Genomic DNA, 23043 nt, shown 5'->3' with positions numbered 1-23043 from the left:
CTGCTGCCCTCCCTGTGTGCTGTCGGCAGTACAGTAGGAACTGCAGAGGAACACACAGTGGTCACCAGTGTGTCCGTGTGTGTCTGAACTGAGCATTGTTCTTTTGTACTGATGGATGACTAGCGTCCTTGAGCTCTTACCTTGTTTGCACGCTAGGGACACCCCTGGAAAGGCTGGGGTTCTCTGCATTCAGCAGCTCCTCAGACATCTGTGTCACTTAGTCACCCACAGGTCTGTGAATCACTGCTTTCGCTGGGTGTGCTGTTTCCTGACTGGGCTCCTGTACCGCAGTCGGTCATTGCCCTGAGGGCACGCATTTGGAACTTGAGCCAAAGCTCTCCACGCCCAGAAAGACCCTGACTACCTTGAGTGCCTTTGCTTTACAAGGCTTCTGACTTAGTGGCTACAAGATGAATTTGGAGGTCACCACAGCCCCTAAGTCAGGAGTACTAACTTAGTATTTTGTTACTAAAGTACAGATCAAGGCCAGACTTAGAAAGAGTCTGGGAGGCCACTCTCCTGTTGGGAGTGTCACCGCCAGGGAAGGTGCCTGATGTCAGGTGTGAACAGCTTAATTGTGATTTCATTTTGTCACATGGGATCAGAGTGTGGGCACACCAGTCCTCAGCAGTAAATAAAGAGAATGGAGACTTAGAGAGGGGAGGATTTGCTGTGTCTTGTGAGGCAGGAGGATTGGCAAGAATCCAGGACCATCCTGGGCTACATAGTCAAGATTGTCTTAAAAAATACACACACACACACTTTGTTAATTTCGACATGAAATTAGGAAAATCTCAGTGTTCAGTGTAATCTGAAGTATAGATTCCATTTCTAGACGGTTTCACATTCTAACACAGGAGGGAGCTGCTCTTCTGATTTGTACATGGACTCCCTAACACCTACTTGTACCCTTTGCTGGCCAGAGGGAAACTTGGCCTGGAGGACAGTGTCATATTAAAGGGTCATATCTCTGGGGCACAGAATGTCGTGGTGAGATCTGAAGCATTGGGGTACCTGTCATTTCCGATGGTTTCTTGGTGACTAGAATATTGAACTGTAGACCCATGGGCTGGCTCAGTTGGTGAAGGCACATGTATTCATGCTGACTACCTGAGCTCAAACTAGGAGACATGCATGCTGGGAAAGAGCACCAAATCCTGAGGATACACCCCCCCCCCACACACACCGAATTAATGAGTAAAATGCAATTTAGACATTGGCTTTATTTGTTTTTTTCTCTCTCAAGACATGGTTTCTGTGTAGCCCTGGCTGTGCTTGAACTCACTTTGTAGACCAGGCTGGCCTCAAACTCACAGAGATCCACCTGTCTCTGCCTCCCAGGTGCTCCAAGTGCATCACCACTGCCCTGCTTAAACATTGTTTTAAGGAGCATTCAGAACCTCTTCTGTCTGTTCAAATGCAAACTATTATTATATATATAATATATTGTATAGCTACCATTATTCTGGTGTTGTGTTCTGTGTTTTCCTTTTTCTGTATTGTAATTTTTTTAGACATTTTTCAAATGGTCATCTAGTTTTGAAAACATAGCAGAAGGCTTTGCAAAGGCATTCTGTTTCTTTGATACTATCGTGTGCTGTCTCTTTCTTAGGCCTTTGAACTAGCCACAGGTGACTATTTGTTTGAGCCTCATTCAGGGGAGGATTACACACGAGATGAAGGTGAGTTCCTTTCCCCTCTTTCTACTGGTCACTAGTGTCATTTCCTGGCACAGAGGTCTTCGTTACTGTGGGAGGAGTGTGCCAGACACTGAAACAGGAGAAATGAGCTGACGGGGTAGTGATGTCATCCCAGCACTAAGGAAACATGCAGGAAGACAAGAATGATAGCAAAGACTGACAGCTCAGTAGCTGAAGTGCGTGGTTGGTATGCAAGAGCCCAGAGCCCAGTCTCCAGCACTGCTCAAACTAAGGGAGATGGCGCGTGCTGTAAGCCTAGCACTGGAGAGATGGCAGAAGGCTTGAAACTTGAAGGTCATCCTCATGTACAGCAAGTGTGAGGTCAGCGTGGGCTGTATGAGATCACCTTGTTTGTTTCTTTTTTTCAACACAGTGTTTTTTTGTGCAACCCTTACTGTCTTGGAACCCGCTCTATAGACCAAGCTATCCTTGAATAAGATCCTCCTGCCTCTGCCACCCGGGTGCTGGGATTAAAGGTGTGCACCACCATGCCCAGCTAAAGATCATCCTTTTTTATAGAAAGAAATACTAAAGAGCTCTGACATCCACAATTGGTTGGCTTGCAACTTACTTGCCAGTTTGGGGTGGGTAGGTTGCTTAGTTTTAACATCTGCTCGTCGTCCTTTGAAGATCAATGACTTTAGCTGGGTGTGCAGGCCTTTAATTCGAGCACTCAGGAGGCAGGAGCAGGCGGATCTCTGAGTTCAAGACCAGCCTGCTCTACAGAGCTAGTGTCCTGACAGCCAGGAATACACAGAAAAATCCTGTCTTTAAAAAGCCACAAAAAAAAAAAAAAATCAAAACAAAATCCAAAAAACAGTGACTCCCCACAGCTCAAGTCTGATTCACCCATTTATGCCTCCATGTTGATTTGGAAGTCAGTAATTTTAATCTAATCTACTGCACTGTGGCACTTGGAGGCAGACACTCTCCTCCATATATAATATTTAGCATTTCCCTTTTCTAGAAATTAAAGTTTTATTTATTTCCGTTTAAGTTGTATAGAATTTCATTTTAAATTAAAATATAGTGGATTTAAATTTTGTGGCCCGTAGGAAAAGCCCATACTGTCAGTTGCTCTGTCCTGAGGGCATGGGAAAGATAGCTAGGTGCATCTGATTTTGCCAGCCACTATCCAGATTCCTAGGTGATTGAAAAAGATGATGACGGAAATGCCTGGCCTCTTGGTTTCTGCAGTGAGTTTGCAGGGTAAGGCACTGGCAGATGGCACCTGGGTGAAGAATGTGCCTTTCACTGCCACGCTTTGCTCGTGGCTTTGTGTTCTATGGGACCGGGAATGCCCTGTGGCGTGGCTCCCTTTGGATATTAATAGGCGGCGCAGCTTGCTGAGATTCATAAGAACTGTGGGAAATGGCTGGCGATGTGCTAGCAGTTGTATGGTTACGAGTCTGTTTGCCCAGTGCAGGGAGGGTGTGTTTCCTGGGTACCCGTCACACCACACGGTGTCCATGCTGACTTTCCTGTCCTTTGCTTGCTTTTGCTCTCTTAGAACAGTTTAACCTGTGGGTTTCAACACCTTCAGGGGTCAAATGACCCTTTCAACTGGGGTCACAGCAGATATCCTGCATATCACATATTGACCTTATGGTTCATAAAAGTAGCAAGATTAGTTACGAAGTAACAATGGAAATAATATGCCCAGGGTGGTGGGGGGATGGTTGTGGTGGTGCCCGCCTTTTATCCCAGCGCTCAGGAAGCAGACAGGTAGATCACTTGTGATCTCAAGGCCAGCTTGGTCTATAGTTCCAGAATTGCCAGAGCTACACTGAGAAACCGCCTCAAAAAACAAACAGAAATAGGTAAAAGTATAAATAAATAAAGATAATGGTGATTATAATAATTTTATTGTTGAGATCACCACAACATGAGGAACTGTAGTAAAGGGTCACTGCGTTAAGGAAGGTTGAGAACAACTGTCTTAGAAGTTAAGAGCTGTAGGTTTATGGAGCTTTTAGACGCCCCATCACATGTCCTCTGTAGAGAGCGTGTGCTACAGAATATACACGCTGGCTAGAGCTGCATGGAGTAGGGCCTTGCACCACCAAACTGAAAACTAAAACATGTGAAAGGGCCCGAGCCGGGGAGAGCACCTGCCCTTGGTATTCCACCCCAGTCAGAACTCAGTCAGGTCAGCCCTCGGCGTCTGCTCATGTGCTGTCATTTGGCAAATGTGCGTGTCATTATTTAGCTATGGTGTCTGGGATGCTGGCATGCTCTCTCCTCTGCTTGAAGAACCCACTGGGCTAGGTTTGTTACCTAAAGTAAAGCTGTGTATGTGTGTGTGTCATTCTCCAGCCGAGGAGGCCTGTAGTGAGGCCAGCAGGGCCCAAGGTCATTCGGTCTTCTGAGTCTCCCCTGCACACCTGGGTTTTATCCGTTGTCACTTTAACCTGCTCACCCTTGGGAAAGCTCTCCACGGAAAGCCTTGTTCACCGCTTCACCTTGATCCTGTTGGTCTTAGTCTATCTTGGCCCACCTGGCGCGGGCTGGAGCTGATAGGCTGGATTCCAAGGCCCTTTGGCCACAGTTGGAAATAGTCTCAGGACTTCTCAGTCTCAGGGTGACAAGCTCAGGGACACAACTTGAAGGCGCAGAGCCTCTCCTACCAAGGTTGACTCTGGTTCTCACTGCCTGAGCAGTGCTGAGGTGTTTGTCATTGGAGTGGACCCTGCATTAGATAGAGTCCATTTCTTCTTTGGGACAGGAAGCAAGTGTGCAGTGCGCTAGCAGTGATGTGTGTGCTGTGTCCAGAGCCACATGTGTCATCCCTGCTCTGTTCTTTTTTTTTTAATTTATTTATTATGTATACAATATTCTGTCTATGTGTATGCCTTCAGACCAGAAGAGGGCACCAGATCCCATTACAGATGGTTGTGAGCCACCATGTGGTTGCTGGGAATTGAACTCAGGACCTTTGGAAGAGCAGGTAATGCTCTTAACCTCTGAGCCATCTCTCCAGCCCCCCCCTCCCCCCGCTCTGTTCTTTGCCCATACAGATCACATCGCCCTGATCATAGAACTTCTGGGGAAGGTGCCTCGCAAGCTCATTGTGGCGGGAAAATATTCCAAGGAATTTTTCACCAAAAAAGGTAAAACAAAGTGTTTGTTCCCAGTCAGTAAGGGGTAAAAGTGTCTAAAATGAGACACTTGTTCTGCAGAAAGGTGAGTGTGTGCCTTGGGTATACCCAGTGTGGCTTAGCAAGCACTGGATGGTATGGGCAGGAGCTCAGCACATTGGCACTGTTGGGTTTGGGTGGTGTCTTTCTATGTATTCCAGGTAGGATTCATAGTGCATCCTCCAGCCCTGCTTAAAAACAACACCCTAGGGGGCTGGAGAGATGGCCCAGTGCTTAAGAGCGCGTACTTGCAATAATTTGAAGACTCCTACAGGCAAGGACACTGTCCTTCTCTAGCCTTTGCAGCCCTGAGAGCGTCTGATTACATTCTCCATAGAGACAGACAACACTTGAGTTTCATGATTGTGCTGTTAGGAGCTTGGGCTTGGTGTGAGCCGATCACCTGAGCCTTCAGAGGGGTGCCCCTGAGGACAGTCTCCAGATTTGTTGGCATTTTGTCTGTCTGTCATGCTATTAGCTTTATGTTTGGAAATCATTGCCTCCTATAGAAGCAACATTTGCTAGACTGTTGTGCTGTAGAAAGACTGTCAGTTGTTTATGCCATGACGTTTGAGCATACCATGAGATCAGACTGTGAGCCTTGTACCGTCTTCCCACAGGTGACCTGAAACACATCACCAAGCTGAAGCCCTGGGGCCTCCTGGAGGTTTTGGTGGAGAAGTATGAGTGGCCCCAGGAAGAGGCCGCCGGCTTCACAGATTTCCTGCTCCCCATGTTGGAGCTTATTCCTGAGAAGAGAGCCACCGCCGCTGAGTGTCTCCGGCACCCTTGGCTGAACTCCTAAGCCCTCGTGCACTGCAGCAGAGCTCCTCAGGCTGACCCTCCAGCCCTCCCTCTGACATGCTCCCTCTTCCCTTTTCAGGGTGAAGCTCTTTCTTCAAGGGTTTCTTAAAAACAAAACAATTTTTTTTTTAATCCAACATGTTCATTTGGGTTTGCTTCCTTGACCCTGTGGAAATCCCACAGCCACTGGGCATCCTAGGTGAATTTGGCCTTAATTGGGCTCTGCCAAAGACTAAAAGTATGAACAGCCTCACCCTCTGCCCTGCCCTTCTAATTAGGTTGTCAGCCCTTTCCAGCAGAGCTGTGGAGATGTAAGTCCATCCTTTTTTGCTGACTCTGAGAGTCAACTTTCTGATGCATATCCTGCTGCCGGCACCAGGTTGAGGAGGGGAGGGTGTGAGTTCTGTGAGCAGCAGAGACATTAAACGTGCTGTATCCAGGCTGCGTCATCTTCCTGGATTCTTTCTGCGTTTTCTATGTTGACATTTTTTTCCTGCGACTTTTATGCTACATTTTTCAATGTGCAACAAATTTGGGTACCAGTTTATCGCCGCTGAAAGCACTGTCAGATCTCTCTCATCCTGTCATAACTACGTTCCTAGAATTTTGCTTCTGATTTTTAATGGCAGACAGAACAGAACCAGTGAAAGTTCCCCAAGAGCCTCAGGTCTTGTGCAGATAGTCCTTTCCGCATCTTCTGCTGCCCTAAGGCAGCCTCTGCTCCGCACTTCCTCCTTTGAACGCCCGCTGGCTTTACTATTTTGTAGCTAGAACATGGGGGGTGATCCAGACTGGAGATGTGGGCTTCAGAGCTGCCCTGTCTGGGGTGTGTCTCGCATTCCAAGTCCTTCCCAGGCAGCTCCGGAATCCTGGCCTTGATGCATTTTCTCCAGGTGGCTTTGCTGTTCTCAGTTCTCAGAGGCTCGGTGTCTTTAATGAACCCTGGGAGAAGAACCGAGGGGAGACGGTGGCTCTTTTCTTTTTCCCATGTTGGTTTTGACATCAGCCATCCTATGCTGCTATTTCCTTGTATAATGTCAGTTTCTAACTACAATTTTGAGATGATTGAAATGTACTTGAGGCTTTTACTTAATGGAAAAAGGCTTTGTGAATTGTTTTTAGGTTCCGCCTCATAAACTTGATTACCTAAACATGTGTTCCTCGGGTGAAGTGAATATCAGAAGGGGGGCAGGATCGGGGCCACAGAAAGGCTGCTTGCTAGTTTAGCAAGGACCAAGTGGGTCTTGGTGATAGCACTCTCGGAAACAGCTCACTTTCTAACATGCAGAAAGCCACAGGAGTACAAGCCAAGTCTCTCCTAGCAAGCTGAGTGAATCCTGCCACAGACTGGAGAGTCACCTTGTGATTGGCTTTACACTTAGAGGCTCTCGTAACTCACGGACTTCACCTGAGGAACTGGCCAGCCATTCATTGGCTCGTGATTGGTTACTCCTGGAACCAGACGTGTTCTGTAGAAAGTTTTAAGTCAGGCTATCTATGCACCTATCAAGAATAAAGGGAGCAGATGACGTCACATAACGGCAGGGAAACCCTACGTCCGTTCTAATCCACTCTGGGTTGTCAACTGTATTGACATCTAAAGCAATAGCAGACCTACCTGAAACTGCTTCTTGGCAAACCCCAGTTGCAGGATTACAGGACTCCTAGTGACATTAAGGTGATATAACCAAGAAACACAAGCCAACAGCAGGCCTGTTTTAATCATTGATACCACAGGAAATTTCAGTGGGAGAACCTGGAACTTCATTTTGGAAATGAGTCCCACAAAATAAGGGCTTTCCTTTTATCGCTTAAGGAGCCAGAGGACCCAGGAGGAGCTGGAGGAGGCAAGGCAGCAGCAGGAGCTGTGTGCCCATCCACAGCCTCCCTGAGCTTGGCTGAGCACAGTGGATACAGCAGAGGCCAGGTCTCACTCACAGGAGGACTGCTGTTGGCTCTTGGTTAAGAATAAAGCCCTGATATGTTTTATATTCTTTCTACTGAGTCCATTGTTTGTCCTCACAAATGCAGATCAATAAAGAGTATTTAATAACCTGCTTGTCTACTGAAGTTTTGTCTTTGTTGCCCAAGCAGTTAATGAAGTATTGCATATTTGAGGGGGTGGGAACAGGATCCCTGGGGCTTGCTGGCCAGCTGAGTCTGTAGAACTCCAGGTTCAGTGAGACCCTGTCCACCAAAAGAGCACCAGGAAGACATAGAATGCCAGTCTGGCGGCCTCACACATGTATGTGTGTGGGCGCGCTGTTCTTTCCCATCCTTGTGTGAAGGGTTTTTACTGCTGCTCTAAGCTTATTAAATGGCTAGCGCACACATTTCTGATGGAGCCACTTTTGTAGGGTCCAGTGTAGCTTCTGAATTTACTCCCTGTGCTAAGTTCCTAGAGACAACACCCCTGGCCAGAAGAAGCACTAAGGGCTGGTAGCCTAACCAGAGAAGGTGTAGGCAGTTTATTGGGATAGCCTGTTGGACCCTCTGTAGAGTCCATTTGCTGTGGTGAGTTGTAGTCGTCGCCACCCCCCCCCCCCCAAGGGCCCTGGCTCATGCTAGGCCAGTGCTCATTCTAAGCCATGCTGTGCTGGGTTGCAAGCCTATGCCTGGTTTCTCCCAGAAAAGGGTGTGTCCTGCTCTGGTTACTTGTTGAGTACTGATGAGATTGTAAGCTTAAGAGTTTTGACCATTTATATGTGTAGGTATGTCAGGAGCAGTTTCCTCCTAGGATTATTGCAGGAACCATTGCCCTGGGGAGTCTGCAGAGAACCCCACACCCCTGATTGTGTTAGGAATCGTTCTATTGACAGAGCCTACCCCACACCCAAATTGGCTGTTAATGTTATGTAACCTGCATAACCCGTCCCACATTCCAAACTATCTAGAGAACTAGGTGTGTCATCTCCTAGTTGTGACTTCTTGGCCTACGTGACCAACGTGAACCAAGCGGCAAGAGCCCAGGCCCCTGTGCCCACCCCCCAACTCCTTACCCTATATAAGCTGTACCCCATCTCTTAATAAACGGAGGCTCTGACAAACCTAGCATAGCCTTCTTCTCTCTTAGCCCATTTATCTTCCAGATAGTGCCTCTCCGTGACCCTGGAATAACTGACTGCAGGGTGGGTTACAACCCCTAGACTAAGTAACCCACCCAAAAGCAGTTTACATAGGTGTAAATTTCTGTCCCTCCCAATCCCACAGCCATTCAGTCCCAAAGAAACAGAGGTTTATGTTAATTATAAATGGTTTGGCCTATTAGCTCAGGTTTATTATTAACTAACTTAATATTTTAAATTAATGTATAGTTTTTGTCTATGTTTAGCCATGTTGCTCGGTACCTCTTCACAGTTAAGATATTCTCATCTTGCTTCCTCTGTGTTTGGCTGGTAAGTACCTGCCTTTCTTCCCAGAATTTTCCTAGTCTGGTTGTCTCATCTATTTACCTCCTGCCTGGCTACTGGTCAATCAGCTTTTTATTGAACCAATATGAGTGACAAATCTTTCCAGTGTACAAGAGCATTCTCCCACAGCAGATGTGTTTATTACAGCAGCCAGGCAGGAGGTAAATAGCTGGGACAGCCAGACGAGGCTGCACAGTTTTGACTAGAAAGCGACCCTGTGTGGTGCAGCAGACCAATAAATTACCGGACTGGTCCCATGGCTCTCCCTCTAAGCCTCTGGTAAGTATAGAGACTGGACGTCCAAGGTTAGTGGGCAAGCACTTTGCCATTTCAGAACAGATGTCTGCAGAGACACCCTTTGGCTGATGGAGCTCAACCCAGCCCATCAGATTTGTCTGTTTTGAAATTTTGTTTTGTGTTAAGGATTTTTTTATGGGGGGGGGGGGCTGGTTTGTTTGTTTGTTTTTTTCAAGATAGGGCTTCTCTGTGTAGCCCTGATTGTCCTGGAATTTACTATGTAGGCCAGGCTGGCCTTGAACTCAAGAGATCCACCTGCCTCTGCCTCCCAAGTGCTGGGAATAGAGGCATGCACTGCCGACCCCACCCCCAACTTTGTGTTGTGTTTTTAACTTCTGAGCCCTTGCAAGTCTTCAGCTTGATGAGGATGTTGAAGTTAGTGCCTGGACTTACATGAGCTCTGAAATAAGACCTGTGACACCAGAGAAGCTTGGTGACCACACTCTGCAGAGCAAAGTGATGGAAGCCAAAGGCCTGGTGGAGAGGCGTGCTCTGTAGCCGCTGAGATTTCCTAAACTGGAGATGTTTACATATAGTTTCCTACAGAAGCCTGGAAATAGTTAAACTGATTGGTTTGTTTTCTTGTTTTAGGGTTTTGTTGTTGCTTATTGAATCAGGGTCTTGCTGGCTGTCCTGAAACTCAGTTATGTAGACCAGGCTGTTTCTGCCTCCCAAGTGATGTGATTAAAGGTGTGTGGCCACCGTGCCCACTTTGTGACAAGTTCTGAAATTCTAGGCAAGGAAGTGTTTGCTTCAGTATCAGTTCTGTGTGGACAGACGTGACTGCTTCTTATAAGGGGCAGAGAGGGCTTCTAAGACTACACAGCCCATCAGATTTCTCGTCCTCAGTTTCCCCTTTGGTCTAACTGGGTCTAGTCTGCCATTTTTATGCAGTAAGCTGCTCTCCTGTGCTGCCGAGACACAGATATAGAGGAGGGTGGCTGGGTTGGAAACGGGCAAGGTACACCCTGCTCTGGTGTTCTGAGGTTAGCAAGAGTAAGTTTTCAGGAATGGAGTCCCATCCTCTGCTGCAAAACCAGTGTGTGCTGCTCACAGCAGTAGCGCTGGACTGGTGTGGAGATCGGCTCTTAGGCGGGGATGACAAACAGGTTTGTAACAAAGTGTTTCCTATCTCAGAAATGACTGCCAGTGGTTCTGGAATGTAACCTGTGCTCCAGCAGAGTGTTCTAATAGACACCCATTTCAGCAGAAAATTGAGGAACTGCAAAAAGTAACATTTTTTTTGAGACAGGGTTTTTCAAACTCAGGCTAGCTTTGAACCCAGAGATCCCTCTGCCACCTTATCTACCTCTGCTTCCCTAGTGTGGGGTTTAAAGGCTTGTGCCACCACAGCCCAGTGTAAAAAGGTAGCTTTTAAAGGACCCCAGACCCGGGAAGATGACGCTTTAGTGAGTTTGGATTCCCCGCACACAGGCCTGGTGTGGCGACAGGTGGCTATAATTCCATCGCTGAAGCTCACCCAGTAAATTCCTGGTTCAGTGAGAGAGCAAGGCATGGTAGCACACTTTTAATCCCAACACAGAGACAGGCAGGTGACACAGTTCAAAACCAGCCTGGTCTGCATAGCAAGTTACTATGTGGAGACTGTATGAACAAGCACATTTGCCTCTGGTGCACGTTCATACACATGCATCTGCTCACACACTGGGGGAGGAAGAGGCGTGGCTTTTTTCTGGCGACTCCCCTATGCTGTCCTGTTTGCCTTTGGGCCCTTCTGAGGAAGCAGGCTCCCTGAGTGGCCTCCTGTGGAGGAGGAAGTCAACAGTCTGAAGATCCCACCAGCTTTGCTGGGCCGCAAGTCAGGTCAGGGTTGTGCTGAGCCCTGGCTTCTGGACCATGTGTCATTGCATGGTGACTAGTGAAGGCAGTAGTGAAGACTGAAGAGTCCAAGTTCATCTCATCCAGAGACTGGTTTTTACTTTTGACACAGTCAATGTATGTAACCTGCTCCCCAGCCCCAGGCTAGCCTTGAGATCTTCAGCCTTAACAAATAAGGAAACTCCATCACATCTGATAGTTGTTGTGTAGGGAGATTTTGTTAGGTTTTTGAGACAGGGTCTCAAGTAGTTTAGGCTGGCCTCATACTTGCTTTGTCATCAGAGATGGCTTTGCACTCCTACTGGTTCTGCCGCTACCACATGCTGGCATTATAGGCGTGTACCACCCTGCCTTATCAGTGTTGGGGGTCAGGTCCTGCTGGGCGAGAGTCACACCCTCCTCCTGGCTCCTCCCTCTAGAGCCTGTCTGCTCTGAGCTAGTTGACAGGGCAGCTCAGCACACAGCTATGTCTGTTCCCTGGCAGAAGATCACCCAGCAGGCTTTTCAAATCCCAAGTTTCTCACAGGAATGCTAGATCATACTGTGGAAATTTATTTCTATGTAAATGGCAAATTTCTGAAGCCAGAAGCCATCTGGCTGGGATGCTGGGCACTATGGGAAATACAAGTTTTGATTCCAATGAGGAGTCAGATTGAACTTGGGAATGCCTTTTTGGGGGACATATATATTGTTTTGCTTTTTGAGGCAGGGTTTCTCTGTGTAGCCCTGGCTGTCCTGGAACTCACTTTGTAGATCATGTTGGCCTCAAACTCACAGAGATCTGCCTGCCTTTGCCTAAGTGGTAAGATTAAAGGCATGCACCACCACTGCCCGGCTAAACTTGGGAAATTCCTGAGCCTATGTTTGCTCTCTATTCCTCATCCATCTCTGGGCAGCAATATGAAAACAAGGGAAGGCAAAGCGGCGCTGCTGACCCACAGACATGGATCATAAACCTAATGTCCAGCAGAGAGGTCACCAAAGAGTGAGGTAGCCTGCTGATGGGAAACGCTAGCTGAGAAGAGGCCGTGGGTCTCTGTGGGGAAGCACCCCAGCCACTCAGCCCTGACTGCCGTCTTGTGGATTGCTGCACCTTCTGTGGTGGTGTCTGCTGTGGACAGTTGTCTGCGCAGCGGGAGACTGACGGGTTCTACTCTGTCCTGGGACTCTGTGCCTCAGGCTGAAAGATCTGAGAGTAGGAAGCTGGAGGGGAAGTTTTCATCTTTGAAGATCTGAGTTATGATTTTCTTTGCCAGGGAAATAATGTCCTGAAAAGGGAAAAGACAAAAGACAACTAGGTTATAAAATGACATTTTAAAAGCCAGTTAAGCCGGGTGGTGGTGGTGATTAAGCCTTTAATCCAAGCCCTCGGAAGGCAGAGGCAGGCAGATCTCTACGAGTTCCAGGCCAACCTGGTCTACAGAGCAAGTTCAGGATAGCCAGGGCTATTATGTAGAGAAACCTTGTTTCAGAAAACAAAAACAAAAAAAAATACAAACAATTTAAAAAAGCCAATTAAAAAAATACAGGCCCAGCAAGATGTCCTAGTGAGTAAAGGTACTTACTGCCAAGCCTGACAACCCAGGTTCAATATCAGGGACCCATATGGTGGAAGGAGAGAACCAGCCACTTTCCTGTGTTGTTGACCCCCACAAACGTATACACACACACACACAAAATAAATGTAAATGTGTGTGTGTGTAGTCACACTTCAGCTTCACCCTTGCCCAGGAAGGAATTCCTGATTCTAGTGTAGCAAAAGATGGATTCACCAGCATCACGGTGACCATGACGACATAGGTGGAGAGAGTGAGTTTCCTGCGATTCAGTGATCCCACTCAGAAGAAAGTTAGAACAGCATCCGAGTGAGTATCCACAGGCAACGGGGTCAGCTTAGAAAGTGGCGCACCAGCTGCTGGCATGGGGCTCCCAGCAGACACTGGAGACACCCAGCTGTGCTTTTCCCGTGTGATTCCTGCTCCAGGAATCTGTCTCGAAGTACTGTCTGTGGTTCCCTCCTACTGTGGCAGAACTGCCTTTGGACAGGCTCTCCAGTGACCTGAAGCACAGGGGTGGGGCTGCTCTATATGGAGCAGGGGCTGCGTTGATGATCACAGCACTGCCACCGTTGTCCTCATCACCATCCTCGCCACCACCACCACCGTCCTCACCACCACCGTCCTCACCACCATCATCGTCTTCCTCACCACCACCATCACCATCGCCTTCCTCACCACCACCGTCCTCACCACCACCGTCCTCACCACCACCGTCCTCACCACCATCATCGTCTTCCTCACCATCACCATCACCATCGCCTTCCTCACCACCACCGTCCTCACCACCACCGTCCTCACCACCACCGTCCTCACCACCACCGTCCTCACCACCACCGTCCTCACCACCACCGTCCTCACCACCACCGTCCTCACCACCACCGTCCTCACCACCACCGTCCTCACCACCACCGTCCTCACCACCACCGTCCTCACCACCACCGTCCTCACCACCACCGTCCTCACCACCACCGTCCTCACCACCACCGTCCTCACCATCACCATCACCACCACTGTCACCACCACTGTCCTCACAATCCTTACCACCACCGTTACCATCAGAGCCAAGGACTGAAAGGCACATCCCCAAATAAGAATTGATTAAATGAATATAATTCGTGTGCACACTGACCACCTGATCCTCAATAAATGGCATGTATTAGAGATGACACTTGGGAAGAAGAGGTGGTTTCTGGTTTTTGTTTGTTTTTCTCTTAACTACTAAGTTATTTTGGAAGATAAAAGGTAATAAAGAAATCAATACAAGGATGGGTGTGGTGGCTATGCCTTTAGCCCTAGTACTTAGGGAGATAGAAACAGGTGGATATCTGTAAGTTTGGGGTCAATCTGGTCTACATAGTGAGTACCATGTCAGATGGAGCTACATAGAGAACCCTGTCTCCATAACAAAAAAGAAAAGGAAATCAATACCCCATGCTTCCTTTGGGATCACTCTGAAACTGCTCCATCAGTGTCTCCAGCTGTACAGGAACAGAGATAAACTTCATATTTGGTATGCCAAATAATGCTAGTATTTCTACGAGATTATCTTTATTGAGCATTGCTTTTTTTCCCTCCGTGGCTTATTTTCTGCTGCATTAGGTTTTCTGAGATGTTTCTTACAATCCCTTAAAAGTCTTCCTGAGAACAAGAGTCCACATCATGACAGTGGCTTCCGAGAATGCTCTGTCCTGCTTGCCAGACTCCACCGGTTTGTGAGAGTAACCCTTGGCGGTTTCACCTCTCAGAACTTAGGTCATGAACCCCAAACAGCCCCCTCCCCTGAGTCAGCCCCTGCAGACTCACCTGCCCGAAGTGTGCCTCGCCAGGCCTCAGTCACGTCAGACTTCCTCTGGAAAGAGAACAGAAAGCCCTGCATGTTCCGCCACCATCAGATTCTTTGTTTTCTGCCTTTTTGTTGTTTATTTTTGTTTTGTCTTCTCTGTGTAGCCCTGGCTGTCCTGGAACTCTGTGGACTAGGCTCAGACTCAGAGATCCGCCTGCCTCTGCGTCCCGAATGCTGGCATTAAAGGTGTGTGCCACCACTGCCCTCCTAGATTCCTCTTTCTAAAGAGCCTCTTGTTGGCATTCAAGAGGGCTGCATTTCAGCTAGCAATTGTAAATTAGGAGATGGCCGTCCTTACTGGGGCTGCACTTTGTGCTTACAGTGCTAACACCCTGCACTGGCCGCTGTGGCCGTAGGACCTGAAGTGCTGGAGATGCCACGCGCTGGGCCAGGAGGGGAGGGAGAGACGATCCTCACACGGATGCTTGTTTTCTACATGCTCTCCAGCACAACCTCACCTTTACTAATACAGTCAATACAACGTTAACTCACTAAGCTTAGAACTTGATGGCTTTCACGCTTGGATGCAGAATTTGAAGTTCAGTGCCTAAAAAGATGGCTCAGTGGTTAAGAGCACTTCCTGTTCTTAGAGGATGCAGGTTCCATTCCCAGCACCTAGAGGGCAGCTCACAGCTGTCTGTAACTCCACTCCCAGGTGATCTGACACCCTCTTTTGGCTTTCATGTATTTCACGCATATAATGCACAGACATACATGAACTAAAACACCCATACACATAAAAGAAAAAGAAAATAAGCCAGGTGGTGGTGGCATGCATCTTTAATCCCAGCACTTGGGAGGCAGAAGCAGATGGATCTCTGTGAGTTCGAGGCCAGCCTCATGTACAGATAGAGTTCCAGGACAGCCAGGGCTACACAGAGAAACCCTGTCTCTATAAAACATGGGGCGAAAGGTTAAGAAAAATTGTTCAAAAAATCTAGGCAGGCCGGGCGGTGGTGGCGCACGCCTTTAATCCCAGCACTCGGGAGGCAGAGGCAGGCGGATCTCTGTGAGTTCGAGGCCAGCCTGGTCTACAGAGCTAGTTCCAGGACAGGCTCCAAAGCCACAGAGAAACCCTGTCTCGAAAAAACCAAAAAAAAAAAAAAAAAAAAAAAAAAAAAAAAAAAAAAAAAAAATCTAGGCAGCTAGAGAACAGTGGAGTCAAACACTGAAATCCTGGTCTGACAGCAAAGCCCATGCTTCCTCTTCCAGACCCAGGAAGCCAGTAGTTCCACGGCTGCTCAAAACACTGCTGCCCTAGCCAAGAAGGGAAGGGGCAGAGCTGAGCCAGGCTCCTCGTCCTGCTCTGTGCTCCGACTGGAGGCTGTTAGCCAGCTGTGCTCACTCGGCTACAGCAGAAACCCAGCCAGCCCTGGGCAACAGCGCGGGAATGTGTAGCCAGCCCACACCTTTGGTCACAAGATGCCCCAGGCTCACGTGAGGTCCTTGGATAATTGTATATTGAAAACGACACAGTGCACCTGGGTGCCTATAGTGACCTTCAGCAAAACAACCGCGGTTTCACAAGGATTCTTCACGGTCAAAGCACTTCTAAAATACTCTGCTCGCCCCAGTGTCTACCCCATACTGTGATTTTGCTGAATTCCTCCAGGAGAAATGTAATGTGGAGAGACTGAAGACGTGGGAGTAAGAGGAGGGGAAGGCAGCGACTGCCATTTTAATCAGTAAAGGCCATCTGTGTAAGCTATTCTTCAGAGAAAGTTTGTGTGGACAACTGCTTCTCTTTGACTAAGTAAATCTTCTGGAAGAGAAAGAATGTGAACAGTTAAGAACACTTGCATATACGAAGACAAAGATCGCTTTGCCTGGAGGCTGAGAACTACGCACAGGCACAGGCACCGTGCTCCCAACTGCCCCTTCGCCTTCCTGGAAAAGCCTGAACTCTGGAGAAGATGCTGCTGGAGCCCTACATTGCCCCCCATGCCCTGCAAATGGTAATGACATCGGCCCCTGCAAGCAAACCTCACCCGGGTCTTGCATGGGAAAGGCATCTTGTAAAGACCAGCTTCAGTTTCTTTCCCTAAATGGGATCCTGGGGGGGACCCAGTAGCTTCAGGAGCCCCCCGTGAAGGAAAGAGACGTTGATCCAGCTCTGGCAATGTACAGTTCCCATCACTAGTCACAGAGATGGCCAGGCCCGGCTCAGCTAGAGAAGGCTGTCCTCTGGGCTTCCAGTCTCTTCTATGCAGGAGTGTCCTTGGTCCCGGGCCCGCAGGGGCAAGAGGCTGCCTACTGTCTCTCGTCCAGGTCCAAGGGCTGGTGTGTTGGCACTGCTCTCAGGAGGCTGGTGAGATCCCTAAGGTGTCTCAGGCATGATGGTGGCCCTTGCTAGGAAGAGCATTTCGGAATTCCTTGGAGCTGTGAGGCAGGTGCTGTCCTCTGGCTGGGTTAACGCTGACACTGGAAAGAGCCCCTCAGGACAGTGCAAATGGGCAGAAAGTCCCAGACAACAGGAGGCCAACACAAAGCAGTCAGGGAAGGTTTCCCACAGGTCCGTGTCCATATTGCCCCAACTCTCCACCTCCACACCCGTCAGAAATAGCTGGCTGGTGACAAATTGAGTTGGATGGACAAGAGAGAAGAGGGGAGCCTGGGAGCCCATGTGCCCCACCTCCTCTTCAGGAGCTGTCCGTTCTTTTTTTTTTTTTTTTTTTTTTTTTAAATATTTTTATAGTTTATTTAACTTTATTTCATGTGCATTGGTGTGAAGTGTCAGATCTTAGAGTTACAGACAGTTGTGAGCTGCCATGTGGGTGCTGGGAATTGAACCCGGGTCCTCTGGAAGAGCAGTCAGTGCTCTTAACCACTGAGCCATCTCTCCAGCCCCGAGCTGTCCGTTCTGTACCGTCATGTTTCCAAGACCACGCACACTCCCCACCCCCAACCTTCCCCATCAGCTTGTGCCTTCTACCCCACCTTCCTGTCCACCTGACAACACCACCATGACTTAACCCAGCTTCAGTGCCTCCTGGGAGGACCCCATCTGCCCCCCTCAGCCGTATTAAGGCTGTCTGCTCCTCATGGGCCTTTTCTGAATGGCCTGCCAGCTTTCAACCTTCCACTGATGGCCTTGCTCAGGGAGGACAGGCAGTTCCTGGTCTTGTCTCAACTCCAGGGACCTAGACACACTTGACTTGTGAGAGCCACGATCCCACCCACCTCTCCACCCACAGTCCCAAGAGGAAGACAGATACCTTTCCCATCTGCCTTGTAGTCATCAGGGAGGAGCTTGTCCTGTCGATAGCCCAGCACGAAAGCCAAGAAGGAGAGGATGAGAGCGTCTCCAATACTAAGGATGGCCAGCATGAAGGCCCAGCGGATGGTGCAGTGGCCCAGTGTGTACTTGCCTGTCTGCTCACCACACATGCGCCGTACCTCGCTGGAGTCCCAGCCGTCGGGGTAGACCAGGCATCCGATCATTAGGCCTGTGGCTAAGAAGACAAGAGGGCACCAGTGGGGTCAGACTGGACATGCCCCTGACGCCTCCCTCACCTTGAACTACTCTTGTCACCTCCCTGGTCTCTGGGCCACCATATGAGGCGGGACCGCTTCTTCCATCCATGTAAAATACAAGTGGAGAAGCTGAAGCTCACCAAGCTGAAGTCCTGGGAACTAGCCATCAGGATAGCTGCACGGCGGGGCTCCTCAGCCAGATGGTTCTGCCCCACACCAGGCGGCTCCGCCCCACACCAGGCAGCTCTGCCCCAAACCAAGTGGCTCCGCCCCACACCAGGTGGCCCTCTGTCCCTCTTCCAATCTCACCCTGAACTCAGCAAGACAAAGCCTACTCTGGTTCCAGAGCCCTCCAGTATCTGGTCCCAAGATGCATCTCTTCTGAGAGATGCTCGCTCTCCCTCCATCTCTGAAGTAAGTATAATGATGGGGCAGGAGCTGGTCTGGATCAGCAAAACCTTTCATTGTTCAGGGCACACCTCACAACTCGGGCCCTTTGGCTGAATACGGGGGCCAGCCACACCCCTGGCTTCTCACTTCCTTCAAGCGCCCTCCTTGCCCTTTCCTTCTGCAGTAAAGACTGGCAAAGGCGGCCATGAGCAGTGAAAGTCCTCCGTGATGCCAGAGGGCACACAGCACAAGAGAGAGCTATGCTTCGGTCCCCTGCAGTTGGAAGTCTCAGCACACATGCCTGTGGGTTCCACATTTGCCAAATACTTATAAAATGCTTCTCATGCATTGTGTCATCCTCACCGGTTCTCCAAGGGATGGGGGCACCATCACCAGACCCTACAGATCAGGTGTACCAGGCTGAATGCTTTGAATCCCCCCAAACCTGTATATTTGAAATTCTAACCCTTGGAATGTGGGACTTTGGGAAGTAATTAGCTCATGAGACAAAGCCCCCATACATGGGATTAGCACCCTTATAAAAGGGACCCAGAGAGACTTCCTGCCTTTCCTTCCATTGTGGGCAGAGTAAGAAGTCAGCTGGAAGATGACACCGGAGCCACACTGTACCAACCTGAGCTCAATCATCCAACCTCCAGGGCCATGAGAAATAAATGCCCCCTCGCCTCTGGGAATTTGTTATAATAACCTAAATTCACTAAGATGGGAGGTTACCAAGATTCAGGGAAGGCAACTGAGCCCATGCTTGGCCCACGCCCCGAGCTCCATCAGTCTTTGAAGCTTCATTCCCTCAGTTTTGTAAGGGCGTCAATTTTGCTCTCCCTTACCCTTGTCCTGTTCTCTGGCTTTGTGGAAAATTTTGAGGTAACAGATTAATGGGGCACACCTCTTCAACCCTCCCCTCTCCTCTCCACACAGGATGGAACACAACACCACCTCTGCCCTCCGCCCATCAATGCTTCATGGGATGGCACCCGGCCACCTCTGGTATCAGTATTTCAGCTCTGTGGCCCAGATAGGATCTGGCTCAAATTACTGGGGGGCTCCTCCACCCAGGCCTTCCTCCTGCTCCTGCTCAGCAAACACACCTGTTGAGAGATGCTGGCATGGGGGCAGGCAGCGCTGGGAAAGGATGGCGTATCTCCAGCGTCCTATATCCCCGAGGGGCAGAGCAGCTGGCAAGCACACCCACTACTCTCAGGGCCCCTTCCTGATATAACCACTGTTGTCCCTGATAGAACCACCATGGCCTGCTGTCCCTACCGCTCAGCAAGGCTTGGAGATGGCTTGGGGTTGGAAGGAACTCAGGCCAGGTGTGTGGCCTGCATACCAGACCAGGGATTATTAAGTTTGTCTTTGCTTGCTAAGGGCTCACCAAGCCTGAATCAGGACCTGTAAATGCAGGAACACTCACTACTGGGTTGTGTGAGGCTTCTCCAAAAAATGAAGTATTTTGTGAATCGTGCTTATAAAATATGGGTCTCAACAAAAACAGTCTTAGAAATTGGGCAATGGTGACCCATGGCTTTAAGTCGAGCACTCAGGAGGCAGAGGCAGGTGGAGCTCTGTGAGTTCAAAGCCAGCTAAGTCTACAGAGTGAGTACCACGACAGTCATGGATACATAAAGGAACCCTATCTCAAAACAACAACAACAGAAACAGTCTTAGAATACATCTAATTTGGGAGAATCCTTAATTCTCCCAGGCTCTGATTTGCTCTCTGGCCTGCTATAGACTTGACCAACTCTAACCCCCTCTGTCAATCTAGTTCCTCATCCATAGCTGGAGTCCCCTTCAGCTCCGCCTGCCTGAGATTCAGACTCCTGTTTTTGACACCTTCTGACCCCCGCCAAGGTAATACTACTTTAACTAAAGATATCCCGATGCTTTGACTCCAGCCGCCAATCTTCACCACCGCTGAGGGGCATCTGTGGGTGCTAAGGGACTAAGAGACCAAAGGCTGCTGAAGGGCATCAGTCATCTCTTCCTGAACTCCAATGGAGACCAACTGACCCAAGGACCAAGAGGGTCACCTGAGACTGGAGCAGAAAAGTGGGCAGGGGATGCCTTGCCTTGGGACCCTCACAAGCAACTGCCTACCTGATACGGTGTTAAACGGCCCGGGGTAGCCTGTGCACCTCCACCTCAGAGAACGGTGTCCTACTTACTGACTCAATACAGAGCTCACATCCAGGGACAAAGATGCTCACTCTACAATAAAAGAGGGGAGCTTGAAAGGAAGTCGCTAAGAAGAGAGGTCTCAGCCAGTCTACCAGAGGCACTCCATGGGAGCAGTTGGAGGTAGGAAGAGGCAGGGAGTGAGGGTGGAGATCTGGGAAGTGCCATCACCATAGCCTTGGGATTGACTCCTAGCCCACAGGGCAGCCGCCTTCCCCCTCCCTCTGGAAGCAGCAGTGGTGTGGTGGTCTGGGTGTTGGTACTTGTGATTGTGTCTACCAAAAGCTGTGTGGCCCTCTCTAAGGTACTTCTCTCCTGCTCAGAGCGTAATAGCATGTGTGGACCAAACAGCGCCACAGCATGGACCCCCCCGCCTTTTAAAAATACTTTTAGTTGTGTGTGTAAGAGCACGTGACACTTACACTCATGGGTTCATGCCACCGTGTGAATCTGGAGGTCACAGGACAATGCAAAGGTGTTTGTTGGTTCCTTACATTAAGTGAGTCCTGGGGGTTGACCTGTGGCGTCAGACATGGCGACAGAACCTTCACCATGAGTCACCTTGCAGTCCCTACCCCATCCTTTCTATGATTCGCAGATTTTCTTCCTTAAGACAGAGTCTCGCATTGGGACTGGAGAGATGGATCAATGGTTAAGAGTACTGGCCGCTCTTCCAGATGACCCAGATTCAATTCCCAGCACCCACATGGCAGCTCACAATTGTCTGTAACTCCAGTTCCCTGGGATCTGACACCTTCACACCAATACACATAAAATAAAGTTAAAATAAATTAAAAAAAAATACACAGAGTCTCACAATGTAGCCCAGGCTGGGCTGGAACTCACAGCTGTCCTCTTGTCTCTGTCTCCCAGGGGCTGGGATCATCGTGCTCAGAATCTTCCGTGGAACTTTGAGTAGAAGGAATGAGAAGCCAAGTGTGCCCTGGGTCTGCCCCACCCGCCCTCCCTCTGACCCTGCTCACCTGCAGCCAGCTGCATCCAGGCGCAGATCTTGTAGACCGTGGCCGTGTTACAGATGAAGAATAGGCTGAAGCAGATGATGGAGCCAATGATGAGGAACATGGCCAAGGCCACGAAGAACATGGCGGTCTTGAAGGCTCTGGAGGGGATAGAGGAGAAGTCCAGAGGGCCACCCTTGCAGATGAGTTCAGACGAGAGCACGTTGCCCACGCAGTAGGAGAAGAGGCCGAAGTAGCCGGCCTGTGGTGTGCTCACACTGTCGCCTATCCAGTAGGGCTGGATGAAGAGAGCCATGACCAGCACGGAGAAGCAGATGGTGAGCGTGCCCCACATCACTCCCACGGCGCGTGAGTTGCGCACGTAGTTGGTGTGGTAGATCTTGGCGGCCTCCTGGGCTGGCAGCAACTTCACCATGGCGAAGGACACAGGACTGGGATAGGGGCACTGGCTGGTGGAGGGTGTACAGTTCTAGGGAGCAGGGCCTGGTGAGGGTCACTCCAGCCTGGTGCGAAGAGCAGCCTGAGGTCAGCGTGAGCGTGCCCCGGGCTAGCCAGGAGCGCAGCAGGCCAAGGTCAACCTTGACTTCGCTGAAGGCGCTTCCCAGGACCCTGTGTCACCCCAGACGCGGAGGGTCTCAGGTCTGAGGCCTCCTCTAGGTCGGTCAAGGTCTGGGCTTGCGCCGCCGCCCTGCCCGCACCTCCGGCTCCCCGTCGTAGGCCACGCCCGGCTAGCTCGGTGGAGCGCGCGTTTCAGCACCACGGCCAGCGCCAGGGCTCGGGGGCGGGGCCTGGGAGGGCGGGGCCGGCGAGCGCGGGGAGCCAGGAGGGGAAGCACGCCCGAGACCCAACCCTCTCTTCCTCCCAGAGGGTGAGGCCGCGGCTGGGCTGTCACGTTCCTCCCGCCGATTCCAGCAGCAAAAACGCTTCCCGGCCTCTACACCCGGATTCCCTAGACACCCTTCCGGGACCTCACCTCCCACCCTCACCACCACCACCAACCCTGTACGCCGAGGGCTGCAAGTTTCCACTGTGGTTTCGGCTCGGTCTTCCAGCCAATGATTGCCACGAGCCTGGTGGGGGCTAGATAACGTCTCCCCTTCAAAGACCATGAACCTCAGCTACTGCAATAACCCCGGCAACTATAAAGAAGAGCCAAATGCATTCCCAGACCGCACCAGAGCTCGGTGTCCAACACCTGGCCTTCCTCCTCGAGTTTCTGTTTTTGCTGAAGATTTCTTTTTAGGAATATTTGGTTTTTTGTTTTTTGTTTTTTTTGCTGGATGTGGTAGCTCACACCTGTAATTTCAGCACTCAGGAGGTGGAGGCAGGGGCATCAGAAGTTCAAGGAGAGGCTGTGTAAGATCCTGCCTCAAACTGGGAGGTGGTGGAGCACGCCTTTACCCCCAGGAAG

General features: G+C 49.9%; 2 protein-coding genes across 2 annotated transcripts in view; one reads left to right on the top strand and one right to left on the bottom strand.

Moving 5' to 3' along the window:
* The window catches only part of Srpk1 (SRSF protein kinase 1), a 39522-nt gene extending 31826 nt beyond the window's left edge, over positions 1–7696 (top strand). The window contains exons 14-16 of the mRNA XM_075979703.1: positions 1613–1682; positions 4718–4810; positions 5458–7696. Coding sequence (XP_075835818.1) covers positions 1613–1682; positions 4718–4810; positions 5458–5642 — 348 coding nt within the window. The 3' untranslated portion in view covers positions 5643–7696. The remainder of the gene's footprint in view (positions 1–1612; positions 1683–4717; positions 4811–5457) is intronic.
* A 3168-nt stretch (positions 7697–10864) lies between these two features.
* On the bottom strand, positions 10865–22409 carry Lhfpl5 (LHFPL tetraspan subfamily member 5). The gene is made up of 4 exons (XM_075978783.1): positions 21636–22409; positions 17805–18041; positions 14550–14595; positions 10865–12455 (listed from the first exon to the last, which is right to left on the bottom strand). Exons 1-3 carry the CDS (start codon positions 22045–22047, stop codon positions 14585–14587), a joined length of 660 nt encoding a protein of 219 aa, XP_075834898.1. The 5' UTR covers positions 22048–22409; the 3' UTR covers positions 10865–12455; positions 14550–14584.
* Positions 22410–23043: the final 634 nt, after the last annotated feature.

This window comes from Microtus pennsylvanicus, chromosome 7 (assembly GCF_037038515.1).
Source record: "Microtus pennsylvanicus isolate mMicPen1 chromosome 7, mMicPen1.hap1, whole genome shotgun sequence".
Taxonomy (NCBI): domain Eukaryota; kingdom Metazoa; phylum Chordata; class Mammalia; order Rodentia; family Cricetidae; genus Microtus; species Microtus pennsylvanicus.
Note: the sequence above shows the minus strand (reverse complement) of the source record. Positions and strands in the feature narration are given on the sequence as shown.